Below are 22635 nucleotides of genomic sequence, written 5' to 3' on the forward strand. Positions count from 1 at the left end.
AAAGAGAGATGCTGTCATTTACTTCACATTTACTTGACACCCATTTAGCACACCGATTATTATTATTAATAATTATTACTATATTATTTATTGTTTTATTGCTTTATTATTTTGATTATTTGCACATAGTGATCAATATCAGTGAATACAATCATCTCAGAATGCTCTGATAACATAAACAACATAACATAAACATGATTACAGATGTTAAAGCTTGAAGTCATCATATATCAGCACATTAGCACACACACACACACACACACACACACACACACACACACACACACACACACACACACACACACACACAGTATACTGTTGCCCAGAACAGCCACTCTCATGATTAAAGCATGGTGAGAGGTGCAGCTGGTGCTAACGAGGGGTGAAACTGACAGTGCTATAGTGTGGGCTGTGGGTGTGTTAGTGGGGTTTAATGGATGAGAAGGATCTTTTCAATAAAGATTAAACTGTGTTTCAATGGCTAACACACACACACACACACACACACACACAACATGTAGAACAGTATGCACTACTGTGTTTGGCACACAGTTACTGTAATGGCATTGTCACAATCATCTTATAAGCGAATCCGGCTTCACCTGTGCACATGAGCTGGTGAAAAACACTGCGACTTTCACTTCCCACTATCAGTTTTCTTTTGCTGCTGGCACAAAATGTTTTGAAGAACTGCCAGCTAACAGGGACTCGAGCTGCATCGACACACAAACTTATGGGGACAAACAAAACACCAGCACACTAAGCTTAACAGTGCAGTGGTTAGGAATTTAAAAAATGATCAACCAGCAGTTGTGAAACAGAGGAAGTGAAATTCTTTTACTATGGCACCTAAGATCTGCCTCAGTTAGTGGAATAAACTACTGATTATACTGAAAGTTATACATTTATATCAGTGGAATAAATACAAATTGTTGGATTTTAGAAGATGGTGACTGGCTCCCTAATATTTCTCCCAGGTAACCACGACACGCTGAGCTATACTGCACAACTTTTAGAAACTTTTGAGGTCAGCATGTAGATGGGGTCAACCGTGTTTGTGTGGTGCTCAAGTGGCAACCCGGGCATTAACCACCAGCTGAGAGGATGCCGCACCAGCCTCCAGGGTTCAGCGCCATGCCGGCTCCAGATGGCCGCTCTGTGGCACAAGTGCATTGGTGATGGCAGAGCCGCGGCCCGAGCTGCGACGAAGATCCATCTGTGCTGCTCAGAAAAATAGCCACCATATTGGTTCAGCACTCCTGACGACATGAGTCATGCTAATCACGTCATGAGTGTGCTAGTCCAGATTAGAATCGGAGACGAGCAGATGGAGAAGGTGGCTTGTTTCCTTATGCTCACACCCACGGCGCCACTAAACTTAAAATCTAAATCTGTACTCGGTATTTCAAAGAGCAGAAAGAATAAGGATTTGTTTGTGTCAGAATATTGATTGGGGGGAATCCCCTTTCACGGAAAGGCTAAAAGTCTCCTTTTAAGGTGACATTTTCTGTGGAACGGTTCAGGAGTTTCAGTTCAGCAAAAGCCAATGAGTGCTGCAGCCAAAAAAACACTGATGAGAAATCACACTGGTCAAAACAAAAGCCAGTGGTTTTCACGATTTTTGTGTTGTTGTTGTTTTTTTTAAGTGATTTTTAAATTTCAGACACAGGCCACAGTCGTGTAGTTGTGTATCGCTCTGTATCAGTCTATTGATGGGCTGGGAACCTGTTTAAGGTGTACCCTGCCGCCTCGTGACCCTAAGCTGGATAAGCAGTTAAAAAAAATAATGAATGGATGAAGCTTTGCTAAGCCCCTCCTTAGGACGCCCACAGCTTGCAGAACAAGAGGAAATATTGTTACACTGTGCCTATGGAGACGACAGATAACAGTAGATATCCTCGGAAAATAGAGGAGGGTGTCTTATTTTCTTTTTTTTAAGATAAAAATACAAACGTAGTCATGTTAGATATTTATTAAACAAAGCTGAATCTACTGATTCAGGTCAAATCAGAGTGTGTGGTGACCTTCCAAAGAGAAATGTCCATATTTCATTAACTGGACTTTTATCCAAGGGCTGAAGGCCTTTTCATTTTTTATGATGTTTGACTTAAATCCCACAGTACCTCCACAGTAGACAGCCCAGTCAGCCACAACATTAAAACCACCTGCCTGATATTATGTAGCCTACTCCCCCCTTGTGTTGCCAGATCGACTCGGGACCTTTGGGGGTGTCCTTTAGTGTTTGTGGTCTTTCAGGTCATGCGGGTTGTGGGGTGAGTTTAGAGATCAGGTCAATGCCTTGGGCTTTGTGTTTGAGGGATTTTCCTGTTGGGGGAGGTTGCAGTTAACATGAGGAGTGCGCATGGTCTACAGGAATGTTTGGGAGGGGTGGTATGTGTGAAAGCAGCATCTACATCAATGCTAGGCCTTCCCAGCAGAACACCGAATTATTATTGTTATTCCCCTGGTTTTAATCCAGAGGCAGATGGGTGCGCATATATCGCTCCTCTTGTACATGACCTTTCTCTGACTTTTCATCGTTTGGTAACTTTCCTCTCTTTTGTTTGACCTTCTCTGTTTTTTGGACTCTGCCTTTGGTTTGCTCACTTTTTTTTGCCAGCCTGCTTACTCTTGTCTCTTGTATAACAACAACCTGCTCAACAACATTGCTTTCAGGTGAACTAGTAGAGCCTCTGTGTGCCTGAGCCTCTGTGTGCCTGAGCATCTGCGTTTCTGGTTATCATCAGATCTTTTATCAGCAAACTCCTTGAACTATTAAAACCACACACATTCAAACTGTAATTAGCTAAGTGGCATAATTTTGCAACTGTTTATTTATTTATTTTTCAATGGGTTTTGCTCTGATGAGCTCATCTTGTTTTTGCTTTTTATTTCATTGGACTGCTTATATCATGCTCGACAAACCTAAATATGTGATAAAGGCCACTTGATCACTGAATGTGATACCTGACGTGGGCTTACTGTTATCAGTCTGTGTCAGGGGGAGTGTGCAAAGCTACTTTTCATGCTGGTCACCTACACTTGTCAGTAAAGATGCACAAAGATTAGCAGCTCCTGCATGCTGATGCTTTAGCAGTGCAGTGTGTATCAGCTGATCGTCTTAGCTTAGCACGCTATCCCGTTTAGCACTTAACCACAAAATCTAGCAAAGGCCATGAAGATTCTTGAGTACGCATCAATTTCGGCCTGATGATGTTCACTGCAAGAAACAAAGTCTATACTGAATTAAAACGTAACTGAGAAATTTCACTTAAAACCACAAATCTGAACTTCCCAGCAACTGCGGAAGTCAAATAGTCCAGAACATGCTGCTTTATAACACCTTACAGACATCTGGGAGCTGGCGCCTGGCATGCAGTTCAGTGACTCTTGACTTAAAGAGCTGGCAGTCACAGAGACAGCTGTTCCCACCAACAGAGACAGATACTTACAGTCATCTAACCGTCCAATCACAGTGGTGCCAGTTATCATGCATTCACCGTATGTGTGTCAAGGGACTCTGTGTCATCTGTACTGTTGTGCAAGGAGGAGCCATGGAGGCTCAAAAAATAAAAACAGTCTGCACTTATCGAATTTTGCTCACTGAGTGCGAGTGTGTAAACTCAACAAAGCTATTTTAAATGAGACAAAACGGTGCGGCTCAACTTTACATCAGCAAAAGTCACTTAAGAGCCAACTGTGAAGTCGTACTCAAGAGTCTGCAGAGATCGGGTTACTACAAGTCTGAGCCACAAGCGCCACACACCGTGACCTTGCTGTGACTTTGAGGGCTTTCACACACTACCTGAATGCTGAGTATACTAAAGTCAATTTTTTTTACAATCAGACCATTAAATAAACTATCAAAATAAGTAATTACTTATTTAACATATAAAATGTCACAGTTGAAAAGCTTGAATTTGAATATATTTACTTGTTTAAAAACTGAACTGACAATAAATAAGTTGCCAAAGTTGTAAAGCTCATTAATCAAAGGCCCATTAACTAACTGAAGTAGCCTTCTCTCTTATCTTTCTCTCTCAATGTGAGTTTTGAGACAAAAATACTTTTTCCTCCTCACATAAAAAAGAAGACAAACAAATGTCAGAAAACAAAAAGTGCTGGACTAACTTCACCTCATTAAAATACTGTAAAAGTCAAGTAATTCCACAATTTATTACCCAATCCTGAAAACCCACCCTTAGATATTCTATAATGTAGTTAATATATGTAGCAGTAAACTCCAAAACTCAATAAATAAATTCTTTTTTTATTCACAGTTACTGAAACGCCTGCTGCATTCAGCTACTACAAAGCAAACCTGCTGCTTAATTTAGAATCAATCAATATTTTTATATTGTTAAAACTGAGTGTGACCTAATTGTGTTTATAAAAAAAAACATAGAATATAGGCACGGTGGTTAGCACTGTTGCCGCACAGCAAGAAGGTCCTGAGTTCAATTCCACCATCAGGCCGGGGTCTTTCTGTGTGGAGTTTGCATGTTCTCCCCGTGTTTGCGTGGGTTCTCTCCGGGTACTCCGGCTTCCTCCCACCGTCCAAAGACATGCAGCTTGTGGGGATAGGTTAATTGGATAATCCAAATTGTCACTAGGTGTGAATGTGCGAATGAATGTGAGTGCGAATGGTTGTCTGTCCCTGTGTGTTGGCCCTGCGACAGACTGGCGACCTGTCCAGGGTGTACCCCGCCTCTCGCCCTATGACAGCTGGGATACGCCCCAGCGCCCCCCGCGACCCTGAAAAGGATAAGCGGAAGCGAAAATGGATGGATAAACAAACAAATGATCAGAATACATTTTTTTTAAACTGCCGTATTTAAAATGTTTATAAATAAAGTGGCCAACAAACATAGAACTGGTGTATGACTATCATCAAAACATTTCTGTTTTGAGGTTTTTTCTTTATTTTCAACTTAATATTTTCTCTTTGTTTGTTGAAACACAGCTGTTGCTATAATCAGCCAAAGCTTCCGCCCTTTTAAATCAATAATTCATTTTCTTTCCACTGAATTTAATTCCCTGCTGCCGATCACTTTTTGCGTTGTTGTTAATGATCCGAATAAGAATCGCTGTCAGTAAGTATTTTACTACATTTTTAAAAAGTACTCAGTACTAAAGAAACCTCTGGACTCATGTATCCACATGACATCTAAAACAGATAAAAGCAGCGGCTAACTGCACTCTCATAATTGGCCTTTACGTTTGAAGGAGTGGGCAACAATTAGCTTGTATGTTGCACATTACAAGCTGGTGTCTAATGGCAGAGCACCATTAGGATGCTGCACAGCCTCCACTTAGTGATTCTTGTCAACTGCAATAGGCAATTATCTGCGGTGACTCAGAAACAAGGAGGGCAGGGAGTTGAGATGAATGCTTCATCCATCATTGGTACATTAGTTTGAGAAGTTGTTGCATGTGGTGAAGCCATATGCACAAGGGGAAAAGAGGAATGAATTCACAATGATAATATTATTAATAATAATAATTATAATAGTAAAGAAGGAGGGAAAATGTCACACTCATAAAGATGAAAAGAGACGGGGAGTACAAGGTGTGACTCACTGCGTGGGCAGCCGTGTTCTCGCTTAGCTGCATGAGAGTTGGGCTCTTTTTTGGCTTCCTGGGTTTGGGGGTTCGCTCAGCGTGACTTCTCTGGCCTTCCTGTGAGTCCACACGGCTGCTCATGTCTTCCCCCACGCTGCCTGAACTGCCGCCGCCGCTCGACGGGACGTTCTCCTTGTTGGTGTCTCCTGTGACGGAAGGCGCTCTGTTGTCAGACGAAAAGGAAAAGGGTGAGGAAATAAGACATCTGCCTTCCATCGGACTCTCTCTCTGCTCGCCTTGCTCGGTTTTAAATCAGATTAAAAACGGATGAAATGCTTCTGGAAACCAAATGCCCAAGGTCATCCCGATGCGTTTTTTATATGTTCTCAAGCAGCTAATATGCTGTTTAGTGTTTGTGCTAAGTCTATTTACTGTCCTGTCTTATTAACATTTTCTGATGTTGAGACACTCCCCAAAATCCACGTGCCGCTGATCTCTCAGACTCCACCAGGTCTTCATCAACAAGGATTAGCTTCTTACTGGAATGATACCAGTTATTATGACTGCACACTAAAACTCTCCCCACAGAACAAAACTTCACCACTGTTTACTGAAACTGAAACATCAACTGAAAGTATCATTGTAGTATCACTGCAGGAAGCCTCTGAGGTCAGACTTCCATAATGAAAGTGGGTGCCACAATGGTGGAGTGGTTAGCATTGTTGCCTCACAGCAGGGAGCTCCCTGGTCTCGACCCTGGCCGGGGCCTTTCTGTGTGGAGTTTGCTTGTTCTCCCTGTGCCTGCGTGGGTTGCCTCCGGGCACTCCGGCTTCCTCCCACAGTCCAAAGACATACAGGCTGAGTAAACTAGTGAGTTTAAATTGACCATGTATGCGAGGCAGAGGCTGTATGAATGTGTGGTTAAAGTGCTTTGAGTGGTCAGTACGACAAGTAAATTACAATTATTTTGCTTTAAGATGATAAATGAGGAGAAACACGATGTAGTGCTTCCACTATGAAGGCCAGTTGCACTCACTTTCTGCAGGTAACATCGATTATGATTATGCCACGCCCACGGTACCTGTTTTTTTCCCTGTGTTTCTGGCCCTCCTCCTGATGCTGCTGCTCTCTTTGGTGCCTACGTCTCTGTCTCGCTGTTAGTGTCACCCGTGAAGGGCACGGGGTCGATTCGTGGGCGTCTGAATGCTGATCCTCTAAGGGGTTCACATCAAAGAGGTGCTGCTCCACTGCTGAGCGTATGGTCCTGTCCAGAAAACTTCAGGGAGCAACACAATGAGTAGATAAGGAAATGCACCATTTTACGCTCTTCACTGTTTCATAAGAGCTTTTGCTTTTTATTTTTATTTTAAGCAGAAATATACCTACTTTACCACACCAGGTCTGCAGTGGACGGGCGAGAGGTGGTTACTGAAAGAAAAACAAGAAGGGAAGCTTAATGCGCAGAAACAAGTGGTCACATAGGTCACTGAGCAACACTGAAAATCCCCCGAGGCTCACGTTGTGGCCTTTGGTGATCAAGTGCATGGGTGAATGGTAAACTCAGCTGCGTTCAGAGCTTAAATGGATCCTTGGGGAGTAAAGTGGCTGGCTTCCATGGCTACCAGTAAGTCCAGCAGCAGAGTACACGGTCATGGACCTTTATACTGATCTCTGACTTCATTTTGGTTTTATTTTTAACGCCCTCTGTTTGTTAAATACTTGTAGGGTAAAGCAATAGGGTTGTAAACTATATGCAGCATGAAATGTGTCTGTAACCTGTGTAAGTACCTGGATTCAACTGAATGCTTGTAGAAAAAAACATAACACCGCTGTTACGGCACCACTGCTTAAACATCTTTAAAAGGTTTTATTCAGACTTCTGAAAATATTTAGATGTTTCAGTATTTTCCCTCCTACAAAGTCTAACTGAGAAAAAACAAGTAAATAAAAAACCTTAAACATTATCTTTTGTGACCGTAGGGTTAGGATGTAAAGGGGCATTTTCTCACATTTTATAGGTTACAAGGTGAATGAGTTTTTCGCTCAAACAGCTCCTCATTTTAGCTGCTTAAAGTAATTAACATCTGATGTATTTTTTAATTACTAAAAGCATGAAAGGGTTTTAAGTGGTTTCTTTTTGGCCTTTTTTTTTTTTTTTTTTTTTTTACATATTTAGCTAAGTGTTAGATCATAATTACATTAACACATTACTCTTGTGACTAAGTTGGCACAGCAAAAGAAAAATCCGCTCTCCTCAGGAAGTTGCTTTGGCCTCGACCAACTGATCGACATCATGTCTGCTTTTCCTGGACTACAGCTTCCTCAACATGTTCGAGGGTGACCTCAAACGAAATCTTCCATAAACAGTGGTGCTGACAGTAATAACAACTGGAAATGGGATCGCTGATGAAAGACGAGATAATAATGGCATGATGGTGTACTGTGAAGGTGACTGTGGTGGAGCTGTGTAACATGCCACAGACATGTACTGATATTACCAAATCTATAACAAATCTATAAGGCAGGATGCCGGGCCGAGTTAAAAGCAAGCCTGCTGCACTGTGTAATAGTAACAAAGTTGTAAAGTACTCACAAGTATAAGGAATTCAAATAATCCACATGGGATTTTTTAAATCTTCTGTTTCTCTACTCACAAATACAAATTCCTGAAAACAAAATCACATTTCTCTTCAGTGCAGTTTCATTTTTAACGGAGGGAAAAACAGAAAGGGGAAGTTGTGACAGAAGCAGAAACTGAACGCCTTGGTTATATCATGTTAAGAAAATTGCTACATTGTAACAAATCTGCGACAAATTAAAGGGATTGTTGATTCAGTGGCTGTCACAAATGTCACATTTTGAACATTCAATCTATACTAAAGCCTAAAATACGACAGACGTTTCTAGAGCTGTCTACAACTTTCTAGGGCTGTGGCCCATGCGAAAGGCAGGCAGGGGTAAAAGGTGATAAAAGGTCAATTACATATTTGGTCTATGACTTGATGACTGTCATAATTCAAGAAACATTTATGGCACTCTGACTAACAAACCAAGGTCATGCTCTAAGTTGCAAATATAGCACCATGACAGTAGATCATGGCTTTTTTTTAGCTTGCGGCTGCTTACAACAAAAAAGTTGTGTACTACTGTCTGTTCATCCTGGACCATGACTTCAGCTTGAACTGTTTCCCATGAGAAAAAGATCCAGATTTAGATCTACAGGAAGCTAGGAAAAATGTATTTATATCTAAATGATCCTGTGACTCTCAGATTCATCTCGGGATACGATAGAGCCAACCAATGGAGTAACACATGATTATTTGTCTTCTTTTAACCTAAAAAAAACTAAATATGGGTCAGAAATTAAAACCATACACAGTGGGCTGTACTCCAGTTAAAAATTCAGCAAAAAACATTCCATCCATATTGGTTTTTAGACATTAGTCTAAACATTTAGACATTTAAGCTTAGCATCACTACCTACAAAAGATTTTGGTTCCTGAATATTTAGCAGCTATAGTCGAGCCAAATAGTCTTTTGGTTGGCACATGATATAAGAAGTGTTGCAGTTTTCTGAGGAAGATGGCATCACTTCCCAGAGAGCGTAGTGCCCCACTGACTTGGTTTCAGCTGAAGAGGTAACTGTAAAACCACTGTGGTATGTGACGGGATGGCTGTCAGGTGAGTAATAAAGACATTCTTAGCCATGAACTCTGGGAAAAATAGACCTGAGGGGAAACAGGGACGACTCATTACATCACAAGCGCAACAGGAACATCACTGCCAGGACATGAATGGGCAAAGTTACCAATCCTTTCTAGAAAGTACTCTAACATATAAAACTACGCCAAAAAGCCCAGGTAAACGGCAGATTAACAAAGTGAGTGTGAAATTTCACTGCCTAGCTGTAAAAACGTACACCGAGAGTCATTTCTGTTGTTACTCCATAACCACGGCATGAGTGTTTTGTCTTCAAACAAACTTGATACCGTTTGTTTTGGTTCTACTATTTTTAGCTTTACACCTGAAGAGTCATGGAGAACAAGTTGCATGTCAGCTAACAGTTGTCTTGCTCAGGTTTGTTCCAGTTACTTTTGACTGAGACAACATGATCTTAAAGGTTTATGCAGCACCAAGGTGTGTTACACTTCAACATGCGTTCAAGTGGTAACCAGTTTTTCAGCCTAAAATTAGACTGGCATTTTGTGACTGAGGGCGGGAATTACAGGGAAACTCAATACAGTGCTCATGAGTGTGTTTAAAGTGCCTGTGTATTGATAACTGATACACGAAAGGAATGACGCATGAATGAAGATTCTCATTCATCCAGATCATGGTCGTCTTGAGAGCTTGAAAAAGAAGGAAACTGGACTTCGTTTGAGTTTGTGAAGACGTTTCACCTCTCATCCAAGGTTTCTTCACCGTGGTTCCACCCTTAACCCCCGCTGATGGTAATGATCCTCGCCTTTGTTCACACCTTGACTCACATGATCAACAGTGATCCATTGACCTGTTCCAAAGGGATTAAATACCTGGGACTCGTCCACCTTTAGAAGCCTCTTGGATGAGAGGTGAAACGCCTTCACAAACTTAAAATACTAATACTAATAAATTCTTAAGAATAAATAAATGTGTTTATGAAATGTCCTTCTTTTCTGGCTGGTGATACTGACTGACTGGCCATTCTCATGTCTGTGCAATAAATATGAAGCCACACCCTATAAAGATAGGGTCAAAAGGGCAAATATCTATGCTGGCTCTGGTAACACAATACAAAGCTGTGGTTTCATCATGCATTATGGGCTCACTGTTTCTTGTCCAAATGCTGTAATCCTCGAGGTCTTATCATCCAAGAAAAATTCTTTAGCTTTCTACTTTATAAACAGGCATGAGAACAGTACAAGTCTTCTTTATCTTGATAAAAACAAACATTATTTTATAAAATCCTAAAGAAATATAGTTCCAGGCAGACTCAAAACATTAATTTGGACTTCCAATTTTATAGCGTCTGTAAGATTTGCTGAACTTTTAAGTCTGCTCTGTCATGATATGACAGGTCTTCTCATTTTAATTCCCCTATTGTGCATTTTTTTTGTGTTTAAAAAGCCAACAGGGCAACTCTTTGTTGTAGAAAAGCTTAAGGACTGCTGAATTTAATTGCTTCACCTTGGACCCCCTAACTAAGAAAACTACTTTGCAAATAACAGTAAGACCAAAATAATGTGTTTCTTTAGTCAGTGGTTGTTTTGGTGTTTTAAAGTCAACAGGTCTTTAAGGCGTAAAAAGTGGGAACGGAACAACTCCAAAGCTTTCCCAGCTGAAGCTTATGCCAGCTAAATCCCGGCACTGTGTAACCGGGAACGTTCGCTCAGGTAATGCAGTATTACACCACAGTCAGATGTTAGCCAGGACCTTCAGAGGCTCTTGGCAAATCAAAACAGAAAATAAAATAAAATGAAATAAAATACATCAATCTGTGATCCAGTTTGACCAGGCTGAGGTTAACCAACTAAGTGGCAGTCTGAGCGCCTTTGTATGTGACAGACTGCATGTAGACCTCAGCAGACAGCTCAGCTGTGCTTCCAACTAGATGTGTGTATGTAACAGTGGACAAGTAGGAAATGGAGTTACTAACAATGAACGTGAGCATGACAAGTGAGTGGGGATGGGAAGAGTTTATAGGTGATCTGTGTCATTTAGAGATACACAGAGAGAAACAACACTGCCTCAACTAAAGATTACTGTCACCATCAGTTATCTCTAAATTGTTATCCTGACTTTTAAAAGAAACATTGCTGAGAAAGGAAAATCCTCACATTTAGGAGGATAAAACTATTCAAGATTTTTTACTGGCATGAATTCATACGAGGAAGCTGGTGCAAAATATTTGCCAGCATTAAATATACTTTATAAAAAGAGTCCACGTATGTATCTGTAATCAGCACATCATCTATGAACACTGTGTCTTTTGCTGCGTCCTCTACTTGGCCGGTGTTTCTGACAACGTGCTGTCTCTGCCACAATAACCAAACAGTGTTGAGCAAACTGTTGCATGTGCATGCTGCCCTGCTGCCCCTCTCACCGGCAGCTGATGATAATGCACTGAGGCAGCATGCAGCCACTTCCCCCACACCTCCGATCAAAAACAACACAGTCTGTTCCCGTCCTGCCTGCTTTCTAACACATATACAGGAGGCCTACCTCATGTAGAAAGGAGATACTGGTCTGTCTTCATCTTGGGAGCTGAAATATGAAAACAAACAGACTTAATTAGCGTGCAGGATGCGCGAAGTCCTGTGAGATCAAAACATTACATTTCCCCACACAACAGTAGATTTCCCTGCAGCTAAAAAAAGGACATGCACAAGACTGGCTTTTGTCTGCAGAATAATGGCCATGCAGTGCTACAGATCAGTGCCTTTGTGGAGCTTGTCTCGGGTAATTATTATGAACCAAGAGAACTATGTGCTGCTCTGGAATATAGGCTGAGGTGCTACTGCTGCTGCTGCATGTATGCCAGAAACACAGGATGAAATTATGCAACAATAAGAGGAACTCAACCTTGGCACTAATTTTGAGGTTGCCTAACTTTTTCATATCCTAGTTAAAAAATTTCACAATCGCCTGGTTTTGTTTGCCTAAGCAGAGCTCAGTTCTTTATTATCTGAGACAAGGAAAGAAAGAAAAAAGATTGGTACAAATACGTGAACTGTTGTAATGTTAAACCTTTAAAAAATCAAAAAGTGCTGACAGATCTCAGTAAGGTTTCTGTATGTTCATTACATTTAGTATGAGACCTTTTAAATAAATAAAACTGATTCATCAACTTTACAAATTAATCAACAATTTTCAAGAAATTAGGGAAACAAAGAGGCATGTTTTCAGTTTAAAACACTGTGACTTATTACTACTTTTTATAAAACTGTTAGGACTTTATTTGGATGTTTCTGTAAGAAGATAGTAGCTGTGTAAGCAACTCTTACAGTGCTTTATGTTTAGATCAGAATAACATTGGGACAAAAGGTTTGGTTTACCAAATGCTGACAAAAAACGGAACAGCAGATAGTTTTGTAACTGCAATCCAGTGCAGGCTTTTACTTTGATTTCAAAACAATCAGGTAATTAACTACACAGAGAGTCAGGGAGAAAAATAATGAGTCACTACTTTTACCATCTGATCATCTAATTTGATAAGTTTGAACAAATATGGCTGTTAAAAGCAGGGCACTTGACCTCAGCAGTGTTTCCTATGTTTACTCTTTGGGCTTGGATTACAACATCTTGCTCAAGGGCATTTGGAAATTTGCAGGACAACTGCTAACCCGCTCTGCCATCTTACTCACAGCTGCTCTAAACAAACAATTTGACCATAAAATATGGTATTTGTATTCTACTCAGCTCTATAAAAGGAGTATATTGTATGTACATTACACTATTTATAGTATACTTACACTTTAATTACCCGAACCTGTAATAACTAAAACACTTTTGTACTTTTGCTGCCAGTTAGAAGTCAAGCTGTCTCTATAAGTGTTAACAATCATTATTAGATACAACATTGCAATAATTTAATCTAATATGGTAATCTGACATTTAATAGGAAAACTAATTGTTGAACTAATTAGTGTTACAATATTGGTATAAACATAACCCTTCAACTTGCTGAGTGGTTTTTATAAAAAATAAAAATTCATGCGCATGCACGTTTCTCCAAAAAACCAGAAAACTATACAAAACAAAAAATCTCAGTTTGTGTGGGAAGGAAAACAAAGATGGCAGTCTACACACCTGACAGGTTTAATATGAACATTATTTTGAATTTACAGTGCAAAGAAACAATAACGTGATAGTAAAATAAAAGATAAAGATTAAAGATGTGTCCATGCTCTCCTTGTGCATGAATACGTTAAGTTCAACGTTATATTTTTAGAGCTGCGTCCACACGGGAAGCAATTTGCAGTGATGTGGTGACCACAGACAGAAGAAAGTGAATGATATTTGGCAACTCCAAGCGATGACAGGCAAAACAACTGCTAGCGATGTAAAGCAGGTCCCGAGATAAATGTTTCTCAACTTCAAGCCGGTACAGGGTTACCTAGGCAACCAGATCCTGAAATGCCAGCTTATTACCTCCTGTCAGCGTCACAGTCATGTGTAACAAGCGCATTGCTTCAATGTGTGGACGTAGCTGTAGTTACCTGACAGTACATCTCAGGTGATGTTACACAGTAGCATGAATGTCATGAAGTAAATGGTATTATAATGTTACTTTACATAGGAAGTAACTCAATACTATAAAAAGAGAGAAGTAATGTGCGTGGTGAACCCAACACTAATCTCTCCAGCAATAGTTCCCTATCCTTAGATTGAAGCAAACTGATCAAACATACTCGTTTGAATGTTTATATATCTCAATATGAGTGTCAGATACATAAGAACATGAACCCTATGACATCAAACTGAAACAAGCACAGTTAGTCAGCAGCTTGCACATGTTATTGTGGATCAGATTCACTCAATATTTAGTACTCTACTGCTTTGCTACGTGCTGTTCCTGCAATTGGCTTACTGTAAGCAGCGGGCATGTTGACGTGAGGGCGGACCACTTTGGCCATCCGGGCAGCACATCAACAAGTTCAAAACAAAGGATTTAGGTTTCAAGTCAGGCGCGATCAAATTGGGCCAAAGTTTACTGAGCTTCAAAAGTCTTCTTAAATTGGCCAATGTACGGAAAATGTGCATACGCTCCTTGTTTTAGTGAAGGGGTACTTCAACTACATAACTCTTCCAAATTCTTTTGCAGCTTTACGGGTGAGTTGTTTTCTCCCCCACATCCGCATGTTCTTACCGGGTGTTACACAGTCTGGCAAGCGTATTAAAATAGTGCGTGCCGTCACTGCCGCTGTGAATTGCAAAAGAAAAAAGCGGAAATCCTGCTTACCCACTACCTTACTGAGGGGACAACAAGAAGCTTTTGTAGGCATACTCCGACAATGCCTGATCCCTTTGAGTTAAGCGGAAAGCTACTAATGGCAAGTTGGTCAATCTGGACACGCTCTGTTTTTTCAACATTTTTAAAAATGCGTAAAACCCCCACAAAAAACGTAGTCCCGATGTTCACCTACAAAAATCTAGCTGAAAGTTTTTTTGCTTTCACCGAGTCCATGTTTACCTTGCCCCCCACCCCAAATTTCTCCATTACACACGACAACGACAACAACAGGAGACGTACGATTAAAAATCTCGACGTGAACATTTTCCATGACATTACTTTGTAGGTGCCGTCACTGTGTTTTGCATTGCTAATCTTAAAATTAAGTTACGTAAACCCATTATTTGAGCGGGTGCTGCAAACATAAAGTGGAATGTAGCATGACTTCACTGAGGAAACAACCTTTTTGCTTTTGCTTGTACTGTATATCCTTTATATTCAGTACATATTTATTACACTGTTAAGGTAACACAGAAGCTCAGTCTAGATATTTTACAAATGAAATATGACAGTCATTAGTTATTAGTTTGATAAGCACAAATCTGATCAGAGCGCCAAGCAAAATATTTACATTACTTACAGAGTGAGTGACAGCTGACGGCCACCGTCTCATATGAGTGTTGGGAAAAAAAAATACACCAGTATGCAATTTGTTAGAAAACCAGTTTGATCTAGCCAGCAGCTTCTTTCTACAAATACAGTGTGTGCTGTCTGACGTTCAGGCTGATGGACGGGACCTCCTGACAGGCGGCCAACAATACTGCTAACCCACAGGGAACCTGCATTCACAGCACACTGCAATGTTCCTCACTCACACCTTTTTCCAACGGGCTTCTAAGAATCTCAGTGGTTACATCATGATATTCACTGAACCATGGCAACTCAACAGAAAAGCCAGTATGCATTTCCAGTGTGCAACAATGCAATGCTAAGAGAATAACAACTTGTCATGACTCTGCTATGCTGGCTAGAGTGGCCTGTACGATGAATCAGGTTAATGTGATATATTTCAGATACAGGTGACGGCTGGAGGCAAACAAACTTAGTGTATGGAGGATTCTGATACATACAGAAGAGAAAAAAAGCAAAGTGGACAACAAGTGGAGCTACTTCCAGGAACTCCTGAGAAGGATTACAGGGAGTGCAGAATTATTAGGCAAATGAGTATTTTGTCCACATCATCCTCTTCATGCATGTTGTCTTACTCTAAGCTGTATAGGCTCGAAAGCCTACTACCAATTAAGCATATTAGGTGATGCGCATCTCTGTAATGAGAAGGGGTGTGGTCTAATGACATCAACACCCTATATCAGGTGTGCATAATTATTAGGCAACTTCCTTTCCTTTGGCAAAATGGGTCAAAAGAAGGACTTGACAGGCTCAGAAAAGTCAAAAATAGTGAGATATCTTGCAGAGGGATGCAGCAGTCTCAAAATTGCAAAGCTTCTGAAGCGTGATCATCGAACAATCAAGCGTTTCATTCAAAATAGTCAACAGGGTCGCAAGAAGCGTGTGGAAAAACCAAGGCGCAAAATAACTGCCCATGAACTGAGAAAAGTCAAGCGTGCAGCTGCCAAGATGCCACTTGCCACCAGTTTGGCCATATTTCAGAGCTGCAACATCACTGGAGTGCCCAAAAGCACAAGGTGTGCAATACTCAGAGACATGGCCAAGGTAAGAAAGGCTGAAAGACGACCACCACTGAACAAGACACACAAGCTGAAACGTCAAGACTGGGCCAAGAAATATCTCAAGACTGATTTTTCTAAGGTTTTATGGACTGATGAAATGAGAGTGAGTCTTGATGGGCCAGATGGATGGGCCCGTGGCTGGATTGGTAAAGGGCAGAGAGCTCCAGTCCGACTCAGACGCCAGCAAGGTGGAGGTGGAGTACTGGTTTGGGCTGGTATCATCAAAGATGAGCTTGTGGGGCCTTTTCGGGTTGAGGATGGAGTCAAGCTCAACTCCCAGTCCTACTGCCAGTTTCTGGAAGACACCTTCTTCAAGCAGTGGTACAGGAAGAAGTCTGCATCCTTCAAGAAAAACATGATTTTCATGCAGGACAATGCTCCATCACACGCGTCCAAGTACTCCACAGCGTGGCTGGCAAGAAAGGGTATAAAAGAAGAAAAACTAATGACATGGCCTCCTTGTTCACCTGATCTGAACCCCATTGAGAACCTGTGGTCCATCATCAAATGTGAGATTTACAAGGAGGGAAAACAGTACACCTCTCTGAACAGTGTCTGGGAGGCTGTGGTTGCTGCTGCACGCAATGTTGATGGTGAACAGATCAAAACACTGACAGAATCCATGGATGGCAGGCTTTTGAGTGTCCTTGCAAAGAAAGGTGGCTATATTGGTTGCTGATTTGTTTTTGTTTTGTTTTTGAATGTCAGAAATGTATATTTGTGAATGTGGAGATGTTATATTGGTTTCACTGGTAAAAATAAATAATTGAAATGGGTATATATTTGTTTTTTGTTAAGTTGCCTAATAATTATGCACAGTAATAGTCACCTGCACACACAGATATCCCCCTAAAATAGCTGAAACTAAAAACAAACTAAAAACTACTTCCAAAAACATTCAGCTTTGATATTAATGAGTTTTGTGGGTTCATTGAGAACATGGTTGTTGTTCAATAATAAAATTATTCCTCAAAAATACAACTTGCCTAATAATTCTGCACTCCCTGTATTTTGATTTTAAGTCTGTGTTGAAGAAGACCCGTGATGGGAGCAGTTTGTGAAACGAAGGGTGCATGTGTTAGATTTAATATGATACAACAACAAACAACGATGATGTGGTGCTCTCTTTACCATCAATTTGGTGCAAAATAAACTGATTTCACATTTTATTCCCTTAAAAAAGTATAGCATATTTTTAGGCATATTTTAATCAAACTTATCCCGGACAAGATAAATCTGCACTTTTCTTTTCATTTGAGCTAAACTGGATCTAAAACAGTTCAGGTCCAGCTGTGGTATAAGCAGCACTATGCTGGTGCAGACTTCTTTGACACATACCTACAGAAAGTGAGAGCAAGCTGCCAGCCCGGCATGAGTTACAGCTACAGACATGAAAACACAGATTTCTATTTGTGGAAAATGATCATTTTGACTTATATGGTAAAGCATTTTTTCACATGATAACAGAAAATTAATTTTCTATAAACACCACAAAAAATACCACAGTGCAGTTTGTTAGACACGACTATAGAGCATCTGCTGCTTTCTTGCATTAGACATGGTGAAGTAATTCAAGTCTTTTGGCACATCGCATGTGCCTACTACTAAATACCAGTGAGTTCAGATTGCTGACGCACATTATGGAGGTACTGGGTAAACAGCCACCAGATACAAGTGGACCAGGAGAATTTTAGGGTGTGGGGAAAATCCACCTGAAGATTTATTCTCACTCTGACATGGTGACAAAAGCATTTGCCACCTTGGAAGCACAGAATGGTTTTAATGTATTCCAGGCAGTTCTGACTCCAGCACCTGGGTTAATATAGTGCATGATCTTGGCTATATGTATATAAACCCTTGCAGAACAGTGCTGTGAAAAACATATCGCCCTTTTCCTGATTTCGTATCACTGAACTCACCATTCCGAAAAAACCAAAACAAAAGTGATTATTCACAGTTAATGAATATATTTCACATAGGGCAAGGCTTGGATAGCTTTTTTCCATTAATAAATGAAATTATCATCATTTACAAACGTAATTTTCTTATAATAAAATCTGTTAGATGATCTGAAACATGTAAGAATAACAAATATCCCCCCAAAAAAAGAATCAGGAAGGGGGCAAATACTTTTTCTGCTCATTCATAGGATGCATGGCTGTCTCTGTTTCTATGTTTGCGTGTCAAACTAAACTTTTATGTAACGCGTAAAAGGATCTTGTGATGACAAGAGTCAGACACTGATTGATGTTATACTAAAGGTCACAGAAGCCAAAAACGTCATCACCTTTTTTTATCCAAATACTTGGAAGCATCACATGCGACATGCTCATATTTTATAATTTGCAGTTTTTCCACTTCCCGCATCCAATTCTACGCAGTTTTGATTTATCACTACATAAAGAGAAAAACTGGGATAAATAGTAGCATGTTTAAAAAAAGGCTAATGTTAATTAGTATAGTAGTGATTTTTGGCCAACGAGTGAAGTTCAATTGAACGCAGTTCTACTCTAAGCTCCGAGTTAAAGCAAAACCTCAACAACAGACACAGCTGCAGTCTTGCTATTCCAGGACGGCACTTAACACCAAGAGGTTTCCAGTTTCAGCTTCTTGTGACAGGCTGCTCTGCACGCCAAACAAACACTGCCACCGGGCTCAGGCTACAGGTTCTTTGGTTAACACCACATCGCATATGTATACAGGAGTCATAAACTATTAACCACTAAAAGAGCCCCTCCTTCATATTTCACTCCATAAGGTATCTTATAATGTCATGCAGGCATCTAGCAGTGAAGTGTGTGGCTGTGTGTGTTACATGATTTTACACAAGTCATAAGCATCATGCTTATACTGTGATACTAATAAAGTCATAAAACTGAAAGAGTGGCTGGCCACATTTTTCAGAGTAAATGAGCCGGGTTTTTAAACTCTTTTGAAAAACAAGATTCACAAATAACACTTTAAACATAAATCACACATAGCCATCGATAATGTTTTTTGTTTTTTTTTTAATTTACACCAGACACACTCACCTGCTGAGGCCCTTCATGCTTTCAGAGAGGCTGATGTCGTGAGGGTCGACGTGGGAGGCAGTGTCCGAGGTGGCTTGGTGAGACATGGGTGTAGCTTCCATTGCTTCTGCGCTGGGTGTCCTTAGCTCTGAGGTCAGGGGCAAAACTATCGGTATGGAGAAAGGTCTTGCGTGGTAGGGCGCCCTGGAAGAGAGGCTGGGTTGAGGGACCACTTGAGTCATGCCATCAATTTTCCCTTTCCTCACCTGTGTCACAGAGAAAGGTGAGAGGTCTCGTGAGGGGAAATATGAGATAGCACGGGAGGCAACTGATACACTGCCGACAACATTTCTGTACAATCAAACACACAGAAATGCACACGTGACACCTTTGCTCAGGTTGCTATAAACTATAAAGCATGCATTCGAGGATCTTCTGGAAAAGGGTTAGGGAAAAAAGGAGCTATCTTATAAACCTTACCGTGCTGACTCTGAGAGGGTACAAACAGCGTGAGCCGTCAACTGTTGTATAGGAAAAGAATCTTAACCTAATTACAGCCACATTCTGAGAACTACCCTTTTTCATTTCCGAGTCACGACCAGCTAAACCAAAGAGAAACGTGCCGAAGAGCTTTCTTCTCGCTCATGTGGAGAGCACTCGCTGCTCATGCACACTGAAGCTGAATAGCTGGCTGTGGGGAGCATCAAATGGGTCTGACACTAGCTTAACTATCGATAATGGCCAGAAATATCCAACACTAAAATGGGCTTGTCTTTAGATGAGAGTGTGCCAGCTGAATTAAAAGGCTTTTTTGTCTTTGTACCAATTATCAGAGGAACATTTCCATTTTGGGGTTTAACTTAATGGGCTGTACAATAATCTATGGATGCAGCAACCCATTTAGACATTTAGTCACTGATGCACTTAATGGGCAGATCATTGGGAACATTATTAGTCGAACAAACTTCTTTAGCTAGACCTGGTATGGATTTTGCCCCTCAGAGCTTTGTGATTGATTCAGCTAAATCAGTCGTTCACAGGAAAACTGCAGGGGAGGAAAAGGGGGGAAATAAACGTGGACATCAGCTTATTTTTAGCAAAGGATTGAAGCATGTTGCATCACACTCTGGGGAGACGTCATGGTGAGAGATGGTAGAAATGGGTGTTGTGTTAATGGACTTCAGTGTTTGGTAAAGGTAAGATGTTACCATAGCCTGGTTTCTCTATATTACTGTATTTCCTTACGTTCTGTGTTTTGATGTTCTACTTTTGTATTAAACACATAAATACATTTCTCCAGTCTTTAATAAAATAACTTTGTGTTCAAAAACAAAAAGTCATCCTGCTCACAGTCCATCACAATTCACAAGTTACTGCCCATAAAATTATAAACGTGACTCGACCTTGAGCACAATTTTGATGAAGACCCATTAGGTAACCATTGTGTGATAGTTTCACTAAAATCTGACCAGCAGCCAATGATTCGTGTGAATTGAGGATGGACAAACAACTTACTGCCATGGCATGAGCTCATCAATTCTTCAGTTTTGGATTAGCTAAAAATTTTAAATGAATCGTGCTAGAAGCTTGTTGGTGACTAAACAGCAGCCACCAGTTACTAGGGAAAAAATGTACATTCCACTACTGCTTAGAGAGCAGTTGTGGAAGTTGGCTGTTGCTGTAAAATTGACTCCTTGTGAATGCTTTGGCTGCTACAGGATTGCAGCGGCAGACTGTGGTTTGCACGCGACTGACTCTTCTGCAAACAGTTGTGCCATTAGAAACGTGTTGTTTATGGTACAACTTTTACTGTGAAAAGTGAGCAATCTCTGTTTGTTTTTTAGATTTTTTCTATTGCTCAATAAGTAGTTTGTGAGTGTTCCTTCCATGCAAACTCTAGTCAACAGCTACACTTTGCTTGTGTTGTAGAGAGGATTTTGGTGCAGCACCCTTTTTGAAATCAGTTTCACCTAGCGACAGCCTAGCAACTTCCAACTAGTCAGAGAATGTCCATTTGTGGCCAGGGGTTGCAGACTGGCCTGTAGGCCTGTGTGACTGCGGTTTTAGCCAGAAGATAACATGAAATAATGTTATAGCTCTCAATAAAGGCACAGCCATACAAATCAAACAGAGGGCTAAACACCCGGTTTTGGTTTTGGCCTATGCATTTAGAACAAAAATCAGGAGCGAAAGAGACCAAAAATTCCTGACAAACCTAAATGAGGATATGACCTGGTTTCTAAATCATGGATTAACTTATAATTTGTGAGTAAAATCTCAAAAGACTGCAAACAAAGCCAAATGAAATATTTAGAACTCTGTGTTTTCTCTCTCTGAACCGGCTACAATAAAAAAGGAAGCTGTGGCTGGCCACAAAACAACTACTCACTGAACTCTGTTTACTCGATGGTGCAACGTGATCCATACCTGTTCTTGCTTGCACAATCGCCACAGTCTTTTCTTATGAATGTTTTAAATGGTGGTTCTTGATATAAACATTTGAGCTTTAAAAGAAGAAAAGCGGGCATCTGCCAATTAAAAAAAAAGAAGCACTCAAGCGTTTCTGTGATTTTCCACGGTGACAGTTTTGTTTTTTCAGCAAGAGGGAATAACTAATACTCTGCCAGTAACAGCTGTTTGTTTTACAGTCCAAAGATCATGTATGAGTATAAATGTGTTGGTCAAACAAAACACAAGCATACACAGTTTAAAGATGGGTGTATGATAAATCTAGAAGATACAACAGATTAAAGGCTCTCCAATTTAAGTAGGTGGGTGTGTTTTTCTTTTACTGTTAGACATAACCTGAGGCTAATAAAAAGTATTTTATAGACTGACAAGACTTTGTCCTTAGAGGACTTCAGAAACCTGGTGTAGCTCTGGTAGAAATGTGTGAGTGGAGATCATTTAAAAAACAAACAATATGTTTTCTTAAGCAGTAAAGAAGCCAAACCCCTCCTAAGCTTAGCTCTATGGGGAAAGTGAGTTTTTACTGGAGGCTCTGGGAAACAATAGCAATAAAAGTTAATATTTAAAGTGACCATGAATCGCTTGATAAATTGTTAAGGTCAGTCTTTAATCTATGAACACCATTTTAATTTTGAGAGGAAGTTAAGACTTCCAGGAATGGGATATTGTGAGCTTTTGTAATGAGACTCAGCAGCTGGACGTTCAGGTTGATGGGTTTAGTGGTTCATTGGCTCCTAAGCAAAAGACGTCACTAGTTTGCTGCTGATGGTCGAACATTTAAGTCAAACATGCTGTTGCTCTTAGCAACCATCAATGGGAAAGCTATACAGCTTTTTTTAGTGGTGTAAAGTATCTAAGTGCATTTATTTGTGTGCAAATTTGAGGCCTGTACTCTACTGGAGAACTGTCT

General features: G+C 40.5%; 1 protein-coding gene across 7 annotated transcripts in view; it reads right to left on the reverse strand.

Annotated features, from left to right (window-relative positions):
• fam13a (family with sequence similarity 13 member A) overlaps positions 1 to 22635 on the reverse strand; it is a 53559-nt gene that overhangs the window by 12312 nt on the left and 18612 nt on the right. For all 7 annotated transcript variants that reach the window (XM_084931596.1, XM_084931595.1, XM_084931594.1 and 4 more), the window contains 5 exons: positions 19278 to 19522; positions 11764 to 11805; positions 6949 to 6990; positions 6644 to 6838; positions 5581 to 5785 (listed from right to left, as the gene is read on the reverse strand). In XM_084931596.1, coding sequence (XP_084787722.1) covers positions 5581 to 5785; positions 6644 to 6838; positions 6949 to 6990; positions 11764 to 11805; positions 19278 to 19522 — 729 coding nt within the window. The remainder of the gene's footprint in view (positions 1 to 5580; positions 5786 to 6643; positions 6839 to 6948; positions 6991 to 11763; positions 11806 to 19277; positions 19523 to 22635) is intronic.

Source organism: Perissodus microlepis, chromosome 6 (genome assembly GCF_051167445.1).
Source record: "Perissodus microlepis isolate ML-2025 ecotype Zambia chromosome 6, ASM5116744v1, whole genome shotgun sequence".
Lineage (NCBI taxonomy): Eukaryota > Metazoa > Chordata > Actinopteri > Cichliformes > Cichlidae > Perissodus > Perissodus microlepis.